Source organism: Morone saxatilis, unplaced genomic scaffold (genome assembly GCF_004916995.1).
Source record: "Morone saxatilis isolate NCDOM2014 unplaced genomic scaffold, NCSU_SB_2.0 Contig20, whole genome shotgun sequence".
NCBI classification, from domain to species: Eukaryota; Metazoa; Chordata; class Actinopteri; family Moronidae; genus Morone; species Morone saxatilis.
The window spans coordinates 20,173,424-20,188,612 of record NW_023339763.1 but is presented as its reverse complement, the minus strand read 5'-3'; the positions used below and the strand labels follow the sequence as shown (position 1 = coordinate 20,188,612).

At 39.6% G+C, this 15,189-nt stretch overlaps 1 protein-coding gene across 3 annotated transcripts in view; it reads left to right on the top strand.

Annotated features, from left to right (window-relative positions):
* The window catches only part of LOC118331564 (carbohydrate-responsive element-binding protein), a 20,038-nt gene extending 5,130 nt beyond the window's left edge, over positions 1–14,908 (top strand). Inside the window, exons 6-17 of one of the 3 annotated variants that reach the window (XR_004796888.1) lie at positions 2,593–2,767; positions 4,189–4,269; positions 7,782–7,933; positions 8,055–8,667; positions 8,780–8,853; positions 9,955–10,225; positions 10,482–10,597; positions 10,794–10,916; positions 11,127–11,254; positions 12,091–12,214; positions 14,023–14,147; positions 14,293–14,435. Coding sequence is in view for 2 of the 3 variants with exons in the window: in XM_035666598.1 (XP_035522491.1) it covers positions 2,593–2,767; positions 4,189–4,269; positions 7,782–7,933; positions 8,055–8,667; positions 8,780–8,853; positions 9,955–10,225; positions 10,482–10,597; positions 10,794–10,916; positions 11,127–11,254; positions 12,091–12,214; positions 14,018–14,147; positions 14,293–14,456 (2,151 nt within the window). In the remaining variant the exon portion in view is untranslated. Of the gene's footprint in view, positions 1–2,592; positions 2,768–4,188; positions 4,270–7,781; positions 7,934–8,054; positions 8,668–8,779; positions 8,854–9,954; positions 10,226–10,481; positions 10,598–10,793; positions 10,917–11,126; positions 11,255–12,090; positions 12,215–14,017; positions 14,148–14,292 lie in introns of all 3 variants that reach the window. The other 2 variants (XM_035666599.1, XM_035666598.1) reach the window with 2 other exon arrangements.
* The last annotated feature ends 281 nt before the right edge of the window (positions 14,909–15,189 follow it).

Below are 15,189 nucleotides of genomic sequence, written 5' to 3'. Positions count from 1 at the left end.
CAAACTCTTTGTGTATTGTGCGGCACTTCAAAGGGCACGTATCAGCATTTAGTTGACAGGTCAAAGATCTCTAAACCAGGTTTTTATGCTCCGTGATCCCAAAGCGTTATCTCGCCTTTCACTAAACAGATTACGTGCAGTGGCTGGGAAAAACAGCTCAGTAAAACCCAGGGGTTGTTTTTGTAATGTTAGTGTCTATGTCATATACTCTACAGCAGTTTCCAGCTCTCAATGCCCCAATCTAGGCTATATAATTTTTAGTATCAGCCCCATACTCATAAAATCTTTAACACTCTGATCTGCGTTAGCTTTATCTACTTTCACCAGGCCTCGTTCGTGCAAATCTGTCACAGACTCAAATTACAGACTATACTGTCAGTCCTCGTATTAAAATTAAAAATCAGTTTGAGAGTAAAACCAAGTCTTGCCAAGTTACAAAATCAAGTCATAAATAAAGGGCAATAGCAGGGAAGTGGCAGTACAATCTATAATAAGTCTGTATTTTCATAAAGATAATAACATATAATAACATTCGATTTTTAGTGTTTGGTGTTTGGTTTTAATTAGCCAATGTTAGCATGCTAACACACTAAACTAAGATGCCAAACCTGGTAAATGTTATCTGCTAAACATCAGCATGTTAGCACTGTGGGCATATTAGCATGCTGATGTTAGGATTTAGCTGCCAAAGAACACAAATGAAGTCACTAGTTTAGCTGTAGAGTATTGATTTAAGTATGTCCTAGAACACTGGCCCCCAACCTGAATGTCGGGATCCCCAGTAGAGGGTGGTGATGCCTTCTTGATTTAAAAAAAATAAAAATTAAAAAATTAAAAAAAAATATATATATACACAGCAGGCCTATATCTCAGCATTTTGTTCATTTCTGTGAAGAAAATTAAATTGTTATTTTTGAAATTTAGATTATTATTTAAGATATAAACTTTGAAGACCTGAACACAGCTATATTCACAGAGCCTTCACTCTCTGATAAACAGTCTTGTCCTGCATTAGAAAAGTTCAAATAACCAAAGAGCTCATTTGCAGAGCAGAATTTGTGAAAAAAGGTAGCCTAATATGTATGATTGTTAAATTAAAAAAAAACAGACAGAGAATTCTACAAAAAGTTCCTAAAAACATCAGAAAAACCTATCTCTAAATGATCTGCTCAAAATTCATCCTAATCCCTCGTTTTACACAAACTTCCTGAAATATTCATAAAATATGTCACTTAGTCAGGGGTTGTCACTCAATGATAAAAAAGGGTCCCTTAAGGAAAAAGGTTGGGAACCACTGTGCTAGAAATAGCCTGAGTTTAGACAAAAAGAAGAGGTATTTTGCATTCGAATCCTCATCTAATTTCTGCCTATATAATTAAAATATAATCTCTATTTATACAATTCTAGCGTAATTTATTTGTTATTTACTCTCATTTCACATTAAGATACATTTATTGTAATACACCACCAAAGTGCAGGAAACCCCCCAAACTATGTAAATAAAGCCCATGGAAGTGAGAAATTTTAAGGTGCTCATATGCATGTATATATTTTTTTCTTCTCTGAGACTGACGCAGCCACAGTCTGTGTTGGTAGGGGCCTCGGGTCTGCCTGTTTACCCATTTGCACGTGAATGTGACTGCCAGAATTAGGTCAGGGACAAAAGGCTGCTGCTCTTATTGAAATGGTGAGACATCAAAATAAAGAAATGAACAAAGCCAACATAATGATAACCTGTAAGGGGCTTGTGTTTTTTAACAATATGTCAAAACTGCTTTTTCATCATGCACTGTACACACAGACACACACAGACACACACACACACATACACACACATGCATGCATATGAACACAACAATCTTACCTCATTTCTACTTGGACAATTACATTCTCCCTCAAAGAAAACAAATCGAGAGGTAAATGAATAAATTATAAGAGGGAATGTCGTGTGCTTAGACGTAATCAAAACAGTTTCCGGCTCAATCTGGGCTTCCCTATAAATGTGGCCTCAGACTTACAAGTGGAGGTAAAGACAAGAAGATCAGAGTAAAGCAAAGCATCTCAAACGGAGGGAAAAGACCAGACTGGAGCTTCGTTTTCTGTAAGTTTTTCACTGGATTTTTTTAAGAGGATAATGGAAACTTGGAATTAAATGTCTCTGGCTGGCTGGTTTTGTAGAAACTAGATGTGATAGTGGAGGAGATGCAACTGGTATAGGCATTTGTTTTTTTGTTTTTGTGGATGTAAATTGTGTTTTAGTGATGTGGCATTGTCATATCTTTAAGGGTAACTGGATCTACTAATTTTGCACATAACTAAATAGGTATTGAACAAGGAGCATCCAATCATATTATATAGCTTTTTGGTGTTTACATGCATTTCTCAGTTTTTTGTGGGAGTCATTATCTTTTCACACTTCCCATACAACACCCAATGCTGGACATATACAAGTGAGGAGAACCAAATGTCATCAATGCATCACTTTTAGGTGCTACTTGTAGGGAGCCCTCTAATGGACAGATCAGGAATTTAGTTGGTATGTCACTAGAGGTTGATTTGCAGCGTTATTAAACTTTGGCTGATGTGCTCCAGGGTCAGATCTGCCAAGCCAAACTGGAGAAATGGTCCAATCAGATGTACCAGGAGCCTGAGGCAGCGCCGGTGGAAGCCCACATGTTTGACCTGGACTGCCTTCTGTCCGACATCTCCGACACCTTGTTCACCATGACACAAAAGCCATGTCCCTGGGCCAGTGACCGACACGACAGTGAGTAGTCAGCACTCTGAATTATCAGTAACTTTCAACTGTGGCTTTGCACTGGTTTCAAGTCAGTGTCAAATGTAGCATCATATGATTGAAAGTGTTTAAAAGTAAGGATGTACAACTAGTGGCCTGTGAGCTGCATGATGAGATTAAAATTGTGCATTTATCATTGGGATGCATCATTTGGCTGAAAATGAATTCCTGGGTCTACTTTATTTTCATTTTTTATCAAATTACTGTCAAAACTTATCAGCCTAGCTTTAGGCCATGTCTGCCATTAACAGGAGGATATAATATATAATGCAATATAGTGAGATGTGAAAATCCAGACAGGAAATCTGTCATATTTAATGTTTTGAAAAGCCTGAAAACATATTTTCTCAATCAGTGTCTTACGTTGAGTGATGGGATTGATTACATGAACATTTTTTAACAAAGTTTGAAATATTTTGTCTGTGCTCTCCTCACTGGTTTGACATGGACACATACGACATGATTATTTAAAGGAAAGATTTGACTTTCTAGGAAATATGCTTAATTGCTTTTTTGCTTTTTTCCTCTTGCGCTAGAAGAGTAGATACAAAACTTCCATGTCTGTCAATTCAGTATAAGGCTACAATCAATGCCTCTAAAGCTCACTTATCATCAGTAGAGGTTTTCAGTACATCTGCGAACAAATTTTTACACTGAATGTTCGAACTGATCTGACTATACTGAATTACTGTTACGTAGTGAGTGACAACAAATTTTAGAATTAAACAAAATTCTAATTAGCAGGGTGATGTGTAATTTCAACCTCTAAGTAACATGTTTTTGTCATGTTTGTGTCATTTGTTGAATATGTACAAAGTGTAGAAATGACTATTTGTAGTTTTACAGGGCGTTATATGCAGGACTGTTTCTTGGCTAGCTGCAGTGACTTCTGGGAAAACATACATTTACACTTCTGTTTTTGCACAGATTAAACAAATATATATATGCTGTTAGTTAGTGATCTTAAGAGGTGCCGGTAGGTGGATTTTTTCCCTTTAGACAGAGCCAGCCTAACTGTTTCCCTTTCCAGACTTTATGCTAAGCTAACTGGCTGCAGGCTGTAGCCTTGTACTGAATGACAGATATGAGAGTGGTATTGATCTTCTCATCTAACTCTCAACAAGACAGCCAATAAGTGCATTTCCTAAAATGTTGAAGTATTATTTTAAAGTTATAGAAAGCTTATTTTTCAGTGCCTCTAATGCTTTGTGCCACTGCCACACTTTTGTCACTAGGTGCGGTCGATGATCACATGGGTTAGAAAGTCAACCAAAGAAACTCACTCTAGAAATAAGGAAATTCCCTATAATGAAAGAAAACCTTTAAAAAACACACACACAAGACAGACACGGTGACAGATGCACTCACACACTTCTTCTCTTCCTTCTCAGCATACACGAGCAATGCTGATATAATCCAGCCAGGCCTGACTCCACTGCAGCCCAATCTGGAAGATTTCATGGATATACCAGGTACTCTCTACCCATCCACCCATCTGTCTGTCTGTGTGTCAGTTTGTTTGCCAGTGGGATCTTCATGTGTTGTCATAGAGTGGCAGCAGATCAATATCCAACTTTTGCTTTATCGCAGTATCCATCCAGTTTCAACTGTTTGTTTTTGTCCAGCATAGTTAATTATTCAATGACAGTGTGGTACATGTGTGCTTGAGCTGGTGCAAAAAATATATTTCATAGCTGATGGAAAAAGTCTGAACTGATTCTGAACTGATGTATCAAAGTTTTAAAGTCATGTCAAATTCAGCCTGAGAATGTCTATATATTTCTGACAAGCTACAATTCTAGGCACTTATACAGTACACTGATTTACATTTTCGCACTCAGACACACTGCAAAAATGTCAAAATGAAGTAATGTACTCCTGTATTAGGTCTTTAAATCCGAATTTAAGATTAAATTACTTAATGCAGATGTTTTAACAATGCATTTTCAATGTGTTTATTGTTTTGCGTCAAATATCCGTTCTCAAGTGACTCCTTTGTTTATGTGCAGTGTCTGCAGTATTTTTTGGTCCTCAGAGGTTAAAGGGGGGTCAAAGGCAGGGTTGAGTCGGGAGAATGGGGAAGTGGAAGAGGATGTATTTAACCACAACTCTGGAATCCCTTACGACATGGGAAAATAAAGGGATGGGCTGGGAGATGGTGGAATTTCCCTCTCCAAAAACAAGGTCTTGATTACCTCTGTTTAAAGTCCTGAAGAAGATAGTTCTGATCTCATTTTGAAGCCTGACTTTGTTTGTTGATACATGTTCCTGCAAGGTATTATGGTTATTGATTAAATCAATATTTTCATCATAACAAATGAATAGGTGTAATATGAAAGGGTGTTTCTCGTAGTGATGAACCCACAGAGTTATCACCCGACTCCTCAGTTTCCCCCAGCTCTCTGAAGCGTTTTAGTGTCTTTTTTATGCTGCTTTCATCAGTAAAGTTTTCACCCACAGCAGGCAACTGTTTTCACCAAAAGCCACTTACACTACCTGCTAAACGGCAGAAAGACATGTTCACTGGGAGGCTGCTGGGCCTCAGTTGCACGCTAACAGCAGCTACATTAGCAGTTAGAGGAGTTGAGGCAGAGCGGCCCGACGACATCAGAGGGAACCCCAGACAATATTTTCTGCATAAAATATCATGCAGTTTTACCCAAATCACTGATAAAGTTGTGTTTTTGTAGAGTAATCGGTAAGGCCCAGCCCCTGGAAACACTCTGCTCCAGTGTCGAGCCATGCCATTGCCAGCTTGCTAACTAAACAAATCCTCTCTCTGAAAGATGAAGGTCATGTTATTATTGGTTAGTTCATGAAAGCAAAGTTCATATTTGTTTTTGACAGGAAGACAACATGATATGAATTTTGATATGAAAATACTAAGAAATTGAGTTTTTGTAAATTGTTAAATAGGGGTAGAATATAACTGAGGATACATTCTCAAAGTGTTAAAATTACATTTTTAATTTCACCTGGACTTTAAAAAGACCCTGTAGAGTGTTGAGTGCATTTCCTTCCTCACAAAGAACAGAACCTTTAAAAGGTGATAACATGACAGTCTAACTTTCAAGTGGAATAAATTCATGATAGAGCAACAGTATACATTTAATGAAAACCTGACCAAAATTGAATATGTTTTGGTGCATATTCATTGTGAATTCATTCTGTAATCACTGACCTCTGAGTCGTTTTATATTTGAATCCTTGATAATGATGCATCCCTTAGAGTGTGAGAGGCAGGGAAAGTTTTATGCCCAGGGCTACTTTCCTCTTCAGAGTGGACAGTTAGCCCACAGGTAGACACAGAGAGGTGAGGAGCTTCAGGCAGGAGGGAGGAAGCAGGTTGGAGTTTAGTTCTTTGCTCAGGGGCACAATGGCTGTGTATGTTTTGGCCTTTCTGTTACTTTCAGTGAGGCAATCCAGCAGCCCTGTTTCTACAAGTCAGCCTTTGTAACCCAGAGGCAACCTGCTGCCCATTGCTGTAATATGTGTGTGGGTTTGTGTGTGTGTGTAGCTGTTTGTTCTCACAGCACTGGCAGAGTCCTGAGGGATCAGCTGTCTGCCTCTCTCTTGGTCACAAGGTCCAGCGAGCTAGTGAGTGTCTGTCGGAGCGACACTGCCATGAGTATAATTTATGCAGAGTCTTCCTCTGTGCCTCTGTGAAATGGAAATACAGATGACCTGTCTGAGGCAGCATGTTATGCCTGTAGTTTCTCCTCACTAAGATGAAAACACAGATATACCGGTATGTATTTTCAGATTGTGCCACACTTTCTGCCTTGTGTTTACAGAGCTTGTATCATGCTGGATTCCAAATACCAAAATATGTGTTAAGGAGAGCAGAAATCAACGTTTCTATGCCTGAGGCATGAAGACTGATTTAATATTCGTCTCCTCAACTGGTCAAACCTTGGTTTGAATTTGGTAATGTCAGATGTGAAGAAACTGTTTTAGACAGATGGCAGCTTGCAGTCTGTTGCCAGCGTGGCTCCAAAAATATGTGACCTGGCAGATACGAAGCAAATACCGTGAACGACCACCTCATACAGAGAGCTTCATTTTGGACGGTGACTTGTTGTTTGATTTTTTGGCTCTGTGATCTTGTTTTCTGTTTTGTTGTTTGGCTCTCTGAAATTAAGCCAGTGACTGTAATGTCAAACCACAGACTGACCTTTTTTCATCCTTCAAAAGCTAACCCTAGATTAAGTTTAATACCACAAAATGTTTAGCCTTTGGATCTAATATTCACATCTAATGCTTGTAGTGAAAGTATAAACTTGAACTGAAGTCAGTGGTCAGATACTATTGTGTCTCATTAGGGCTTGTTATACCCGAGTAAACAAATAATGTAGATATATTCTGGGTTAAGTACAATGACAGTTTTCTTGGCCTGTATTGTATTTATTATCAGAAAGTTGCATTTATTGCCTTCTTTGCCAGCTTTTAGAAAAATTGTCTTTTCGTTTTTATCTCAGAGGCAATTTCAACTCATTAAATAGAGGAAAGAAAGAAGGATTATATAGACCTTTTTCAGAGCATTTTGAAACTAACTAGTAGAGTAAACAGCGGTGTTTCCAAGGATACTAATTAAGGTTCCATTCCATTTAGTGCAGCAGAGCCTTTCCAGTGAGCCGACATGCACAATAGCAGCACCCTGACTCTGTTTGACCTGAATGGAAAAGAAGTTTCCTTGGTAACACCTGTCTTTAGCCCTCTATTTCATGTCAATATGGCTGCTGTGAAAAAAGTCTATTCAAGTACTATGTGTAGACTTAGGTACATATGCATATACTGTTTATGTTGTGTTGCCAAGGCTTGATTACAAAGCAATTAATGTTGCAGGGAATGATGGAATATGACACTTGGAGGGGTTTTGAAGTATAATCTTGTTGACTAAAACTCAACCAACCAATTTCTATGGTTCCAACTGTTCCAACTGCTCAAAGTTTCATTATAACTGATATGTGTATGGTTTCCTCAGATATCTTTATGAACTACCGGGGCCAGCCCACAGAGCAGACTGGTTTTGCTGACTGTGGCTATTTTGAGAGCACATCCAGCACAGAGTTTGCTCCGGTTCCCTCCCCCGTGGTAACAGCTCCTCAGCTACTTATCGACACCCAGCTGGCTCAGGTACTGCTGCTGTAAACAGCTCCCCCCTGCTTGGGATATGTATCGCTGCAGAAATATTTCATGATCAACTAATAGCACGGTTGTTTAATCAGTAAAATAGACTCAATCTTTCTTTTTCCAGCCAAATCTGTCATCTGACAATTTGCCTCAGCCCTCCTCATCCAGCCACCGGCAAGACCAGAGCAGACCGGACCAGGGATGCGGTGAATACCACACATCTAGCATCATATCAGGCACCATGCCATATGGACATCAGTCATACCCTGAGCCGCCTGTTTCTATAGCATATACCACCAGCATCGAGCAGCCGGCCTCTTCAAGTGTTCCTTTTTTTTACCCACTGCCATGTCACAAGTTTGGTTACTATACAACGACCAGCGTGACCCCCACTGTCATCACTCACACCGCCTCCACCATGGGGACCCAAGGCTCCGTGCACCAGGCTCATGGCTACCCTCATGCAGGGGACACATACTCCCAGACTCCCTGCCACTCACTCGGCTACCCGGCTGCCGTGTCTGACCCGGTCCACGCAGCGCTGCCCTCTGTCACTGCAGCCCACTGCTTCTCAGTCCCGGAGCAGGTGGCTGTTATAGGGGTCAGAGGGAAGCACAAGCAAAAGACAGGAGGAGTTAGGACAGCCGGTCCCCCTGTTGCTCTGTCCGGCACCCCATCCACTTCACCCACACCCACTAGCTGCCTGGCTAAGCTGCTCTCCTCTGGTGCCCGTGAACGTGAGTTAGTTCTGTCCTTTAGCTAAATTTTCAGTTTAACTACTGAAAAAAATGAGTGGGATCATGTTCCTGTCAGAAGAAATGAACTAACTATTGCTTTTTGTGCTTTCAGGGAAGCCATCGCTAGGATTTGATACTACTCTAGTGACAGCCAAAGGTCAGGGGTCATCATCTCCCAGCTCCTCGGTGAGCCTGTCCTTTAGTATCACAAGAGCCAAGTTCATTTGTGTTGATAACTGAGTCAACACGAGCCTCTCAACCGCAAAACACTTAAAGAAAGAGTTGGGCATCTTTAAAAATGTGCTGATTTGTTTTCTTGCCATACTGCAAAAACAGCTCGTCTAGAAACAATCCAAATATTGTTAAATATAATCACATTTTCTTGTATTGAGCAAAGAAATCTGCCAATGGGGTAAGCCAGTTTTGCTTGGCTAGAATTCTTAAAACTATCATAAAAATCTAGCCACTGAAAGACTGTAATGGACTAACTCAGTTATTTTAGATAAACTTTCTTCAAATAAAAAATAATAAAAGTATTTTGATCACTATATTGAATTTTTGAATTTGTAACTTAATCTAAAATGAATAATGAGCACCAGAAATATCTTACAATAAGACACAATTTCTTCAAACAGTATGATAAAAATAAGCGACTTTGTCTTAAATGAAGGAACCTTACTCTTACTCTTAAAATAAGGAAAATAATCATCTTCCTCTGCTGGAATATTATGCAAATCATTGCTGGAACTCAATATTAGCTGTTATAGTTTATTGGGACAAAGTTAGATATATTTTCTTCAAACAAAATTATTTTTCTAATGCAAAACATGCCCAACATGCTTCTTTTTAGACAAAAAAATAAGGCTCATTTCCAGAGATTCCTTTTTGCATTGCTTAGACTTGAGAAGTCCGATATGAATGTATGCTAAAATAAAGCTACAACTAGTTAGCATAGCCTAGCACTGGAAAATATGTACTTGAAAATATAAAAACATGGGGTTTTACTGCTGTAAACAATTTCTTTGCTGGGCGCAGTGACTCTAATTTGTTGGCTGTAATCTAAAACATTACCAAAATTGATAAAAGATTAAAAGCTTGAAATTTGAAAGTTTGTTTATACTTTGTTCAACGTACCTAAAGGGAAGTTGGGTCAAAATCAAAATGCAGCATCTGTTCAAGAACAGTTGTCCCAGAGTTTCCTACATCTATTTAAGTGTTTGGTGAAACTTACTTTACTTACTTCTGTTTTAAAAAGGCACTATTAAGTAGAGACTGTGTGTTGTTTAGCAGTCAAGCAGCAGCTCGCATGTTGGAGGAGCTTCATCGCAGCTGCAGCACGCAGCTGGTTGGCCCGCAGGGATCCCAGTGCTGACACCTCTGCACAGCCAGAGTGCCACCCTGGGTCACAGTGGACCCCACGCCAGCACCTCCAAAGGCTCTGCAGTGTCCGCCCTGCTCACCCACGGCTCCACACACACAGGGACAACCCTCCTCATTCCCAAGACTGAGAAGCTATCTCCTGTCCAGCTGTATGGCACGGAGAGGAACAGCTTAACAGGTGCAGTAAAACGACATCTGACTTTTTCCAAATGCAGTCACATCTTCTTTTGATTGTTGAATGATAACATGTTCATTGTCAAGGAATATGCTGTAAAACAAAAAATAAATGTAACTAAAATCCAACTCTTTCAGCATCCACAGTCATTTTATACTGTATATGGCTAATGTACATGGTGATGATTTGTGCATGTAAAGGTCATCTGCTTTCCCTACAAATATAAGGAAAATATGTTTGTTTTCTGTCTTCCTGTTAGTAAATTTTTCAGGACATCCAGGCCAAACATCACCACCAAACCCTTTAGATAAAGCCTCCAACCCTGAGTCCTCACACTCAGGCTTCTCGGGACAAGGAAAGATAGAATCAAGTAAGGTAGGACAGACTATCTCATTTAATTTACATGTATATACGTTTTCACATACTACAGCAAGGCATTGAATATTTTTTGAAATATGAATAGAATAAAGTCCTTGTTGATTCTAAACACAAATATAGAAACTGATTCACCCAGTATGTGAATCTGGCTGTGTGGTGTGAAGTAAATGTTTCTATGCTGTGTTATCTGCAGCAAACAGAGACCAGGAGGATAACTCACATCTCTGCAGAGCAGAAGAGGCGTTTCAACATCAAACTGGGTTTTGACACTTTACATAATCTTGTGACAACACTCAGCTCTCAGCCGAGCATAAAGGTACTGTGAAAAGATATGCAGCTGCATTAGAGATAGATGTGCTGAAAGGTGGGGGCGGAGAGTTGAGTTGATGCACAGTTTCACTGCAAAACTTTATAAGATGCAAATGCAGCTAGGGAAACATCTCATTTATGAATGTTACCACAGTAATATTGAATATTTGAGAATAATTGTGGTGTATTGCTGACATTCCTCTGGCTGTTGGCACAGATCAGCAAAGCCACCACGCTGCAGAAGACTGCCGAGTACATCAGTAAGATGCAGCAGGAGAGAGCTCAGCTGCACGAGGAGGCTCAGAGACTCCGAGAGGAGATCCAGCTCCTGAACTCTGCCATCAAGTGAGACCTTAAGCTAAGCTTGACTTCTGTGTGTGTGTATGCATGTCCAATAGGATTTAAGGGATATTTTCGTTTAATATTATATCAGGGTGATATTGGGATTTAATATAAAGGATAGGTTCACATTTTTGGGATTGTGGATTTTGTCCCCCACCCACCTCCATTGGAAGGGAGGGATCTCTTAAAGGAACAGTGTATATGATGTTGGAGGATCTATTGGCAGAAATGTAACATAATATTCATAAGTATGTCTGTATTAATTAGTGTATAATCACCTGAAAATGAATCTCTGTTTTTGTTACCTTAGAATTAGCCTCTTTTATCTACAGAGGGAGTGGGTCTTGTCCTATGGAGAATGCCATGTTGAACCACCATGTTTCTACAGTAGCCCAGAAGGGACAAACCAAACACTGGCTCTAGATAGGGCCTTTCATGTTTTTTGTGGTGGAAGGGGTACTCAGTAGGTTGCAATTTGTAACTAGATGCAACGCTAGATGCTACTAAATCCACTAAAAAGGCCATTAAAAGGACCAGTGTTACCCTTTAATGGCCAGTAGGAACAGTAGGAATGATTACAGCAAGCATAACCTATTTCAATGTACATATGAGCATGTCTGTAGATAACAGATAATAAACAGCTAATTCTAAGGTAACAAAAACATAACCATTCCTATCTTCAGGTGATTATACAATAATGAAACCATATGTTATATATTTAATTTCTGCCAATCGATCCTTCAAATGTTAAACACTAGACCTTTATTATTCCTCATTGGTACTGCTGATATGAAGATGCCCTGCACTGCTTTGTTGACTCAGTACGTCTCTTTCTGCAGTGTGTGCCAGCAGCAGCTACCAGCCACTGGCGTGCCAATCACACGGCAGCGCTTCGACCACATGAGGCAGAAGTTCAGAGAGTACGTTCAGGCGCAGACACTGCAAAACTGGAAGTTCTGGATCGTATCCTTATGAATTTAAACCTGGTTGATTAAAACATCACACTGCCACAAACACGCCTTAAAAAACGTATATATTATAATAATCCTGCATTAAGTACAAAGTGTACCCATCTGTTCCTGTGTGTCCTGTATGTTTCTGTACTGTGCAGTTGTTGGCTGCAGCATCAACTAGCTCCTTCAGACTTATCAAATTTTGTTTTGTTCAACCTTTTTCTTTGAATCCAAATGAACTAGTTGCACAAATAATTATGCAACTCTGAAAGGATGCAGAGTTAGTGTTTTTAAAGTGTTTAAAAATATCCCATGAAATAGAGCTTTTATTTTGGTACAATGCACATGGTAAGTGACCAAAACCTGGTCTTTGTACAGATTTAAGTATAATAACAGTTTTAATTCATACAAAGCACATTATTCATCTCAGTGTAATCAGGCAGCTAAAATAAATGCCTGTATGTTGCAAATGCCAGTTGCATAAAAAATAGTGTGATATTAATCCATAACTCTTTCCTTAGTGATCACCAGATCCGTTACTGCTGCCCTTATCTTGCAGGCAAGATAAGAAGATTAGATTACGATTTTATCATCTTAGTGTGTTGCACAAAAACACCTTCAGGCTGTTTTCTTTCCATGAATATTAAGGTATTTTCTATGGTTCCTTAAGGGGCTGTGCGTTTATCTGACTGCTGATATTCCAAATTAAAAACACACAGTTCTTAGAGAGGAACTTTTCCACTTACATAGAGCCATGATAGCAATATGTACCTTGTGTTTGACTGCTCATTTTCTAGTCTCTTCATAGACAGTTCTATTCAACAATGACGCATTTAGTTTTTGTCAACCACTAGGTTATCACTGCTTCCAAAAGAGTGAGCCACTCACTTTCAATGTTATATATGAAATAACCATTAAAGAAAAAGTCTGATGATCGGGTGCCCGGTTAGCTCAGTCGGTAGAGCTGGCGACCCATGTACGGAGTTGCTGCAGCGGCAATCTGACCTGCGGCCCGTTGCTGCGTGTCCCTCCCCTCTCTACCCACCTTTCCTGTCTATCTTCAGCTGTCTCTATCGAATAAAGGCAATAAAAGGCCAAAAAAATAATTTAATAAGAATAAGTCTGATGATCAAACAAATCAACAAATCCCATGAAAAGACCAAAACCATCAGTGAACTGATTCTACTAACAAGTCTGTAAAGGCAAAACCTGATATATCTTATTCCTCTGTGCCGTAGAGCTCAATTGTTTCAAACAACACATCAGTGAGCCGCTCTGAAGACATGTTCCTTTATTACAATAGACATGCACAGTGTAATTTATTTTGAGTGGATCACATGCACCGTCTTGTTGCTGTAAATAATCAGTAGCACGCCCAATGTGTATTAATCCACTGCTGAAAATAGTCTCCAACACTGATGATTTAATCCTGTTTGAGTAACATTTGCTAAACACTTCAGTGCCCAGCTGTTAAAGGAAATTACTAAGCTTTTTTGAAAAATGAAACTATATATGATCTGTTTGTAATGTTTAATGTCCGTGGTAGGAACCAACAGATTTGGTTCAGTGCTGCAAACAAGGTAGGTCAGAAAGTATTAAAAGACAGACTTACATGGTTTTGTTCTTTTTTGGGATTTGTTGACAACAAGGAAGCTATAGAATAACACCAGTACAATAAAACACTTAGCTATAGACACATCATTTGAGACACAATGCAATGCTTAATATCAATTCAGTAACGTTGACAGCTGAAGACAATTGATGAACTCTAGTGTTTGAATGAGCCAAACTTGTTTCCTCAACTCTGTGTCAGTTCAGTATCATCATCGAGCCGCTGTTTGAGTCCTATAATGGAATGGTCTCCACTGCCAGTGTGGAGGACCTGTGTCGATCCACTCTGTCCTGGCTGGACCAACACTGTTCCCTTCCCTCGCTGAGACCCAGTAAGTCCAGTACAACTGGTTCCTCGATGCATAGCTAAACCCCCATTTTTACAGCAGCTATCCATAGTCTGTCAGCATTGGTCTTATCCATACGTTTCCCATTGGAGTTTCACATCAACTGCAATCTCTTTGTCACTTCTCTCAGTGGTTCTGAGTTCACTCCGTCTCCTGAGTACCACCACGGCCATCCTGACAGACCCCAGCCTACTGCCGGAGCAGGCCACCCTCGCCGTCACACAGGGCGACCCTGCTGCTGCCCTGGACCACTCTTTACAGCCCGCCCCTCGGGACAATATACACCCCATGTGACCATGAAGAAAAGACTTGGTGGAAGCTGAACTGAGTTCCACCACAATACGCAGGAGACTACAAGTCAGAGGGGAGCATGTGGAATGATTAAAAGACTCACCACTCAGTTCGGAGACTTTTAATGATGCATAATCACATTCCAATAAAACTCACCAGCTGCAAAAAGAATGTATTCCAGTACACCCAAAAATCAGAGGGACTCTGTTTGATCTATGCTTAAATTCTGATAAAGATATAACATACTTGTAATGTACACTTGTAATTATTTATCAACCTCAAGATCATTTACTTTGGCAGAGCAAAAGTTCAGGAAGGATATGTCAGACACTTTGTGAATGAATTAATCTGTTTAAATAATTTGGGAACATCAGCTGACAACTTCATTTATTCTCATTTCCTTTCACATATCAGGTTATCTTTTCTGTCTATAATACATTATTCCCTTAAATCACTGACATTTACTCAGTGCACTATGTATTACTACACCTCACACCAGTGCCAGAATTATAAAAAATACAAAATTCATATCTTCAGTTGGCAGGGGTTATTTCAGGATATTCAGCTTAGTGGTTCTCAAAGTAGAGTCTGTGGACCACCAGGGCTTCTCAAAAGGGGTCCAGAGGGTGAAATGAAATAAAAGATAGTTAAATTATACTATTGCTCCCTCATTATGTCAGACTGTGAAAGGGTGTCTGCTTTGATTAGAGATTTCAGCCTTTAAGTTTGCAATTTT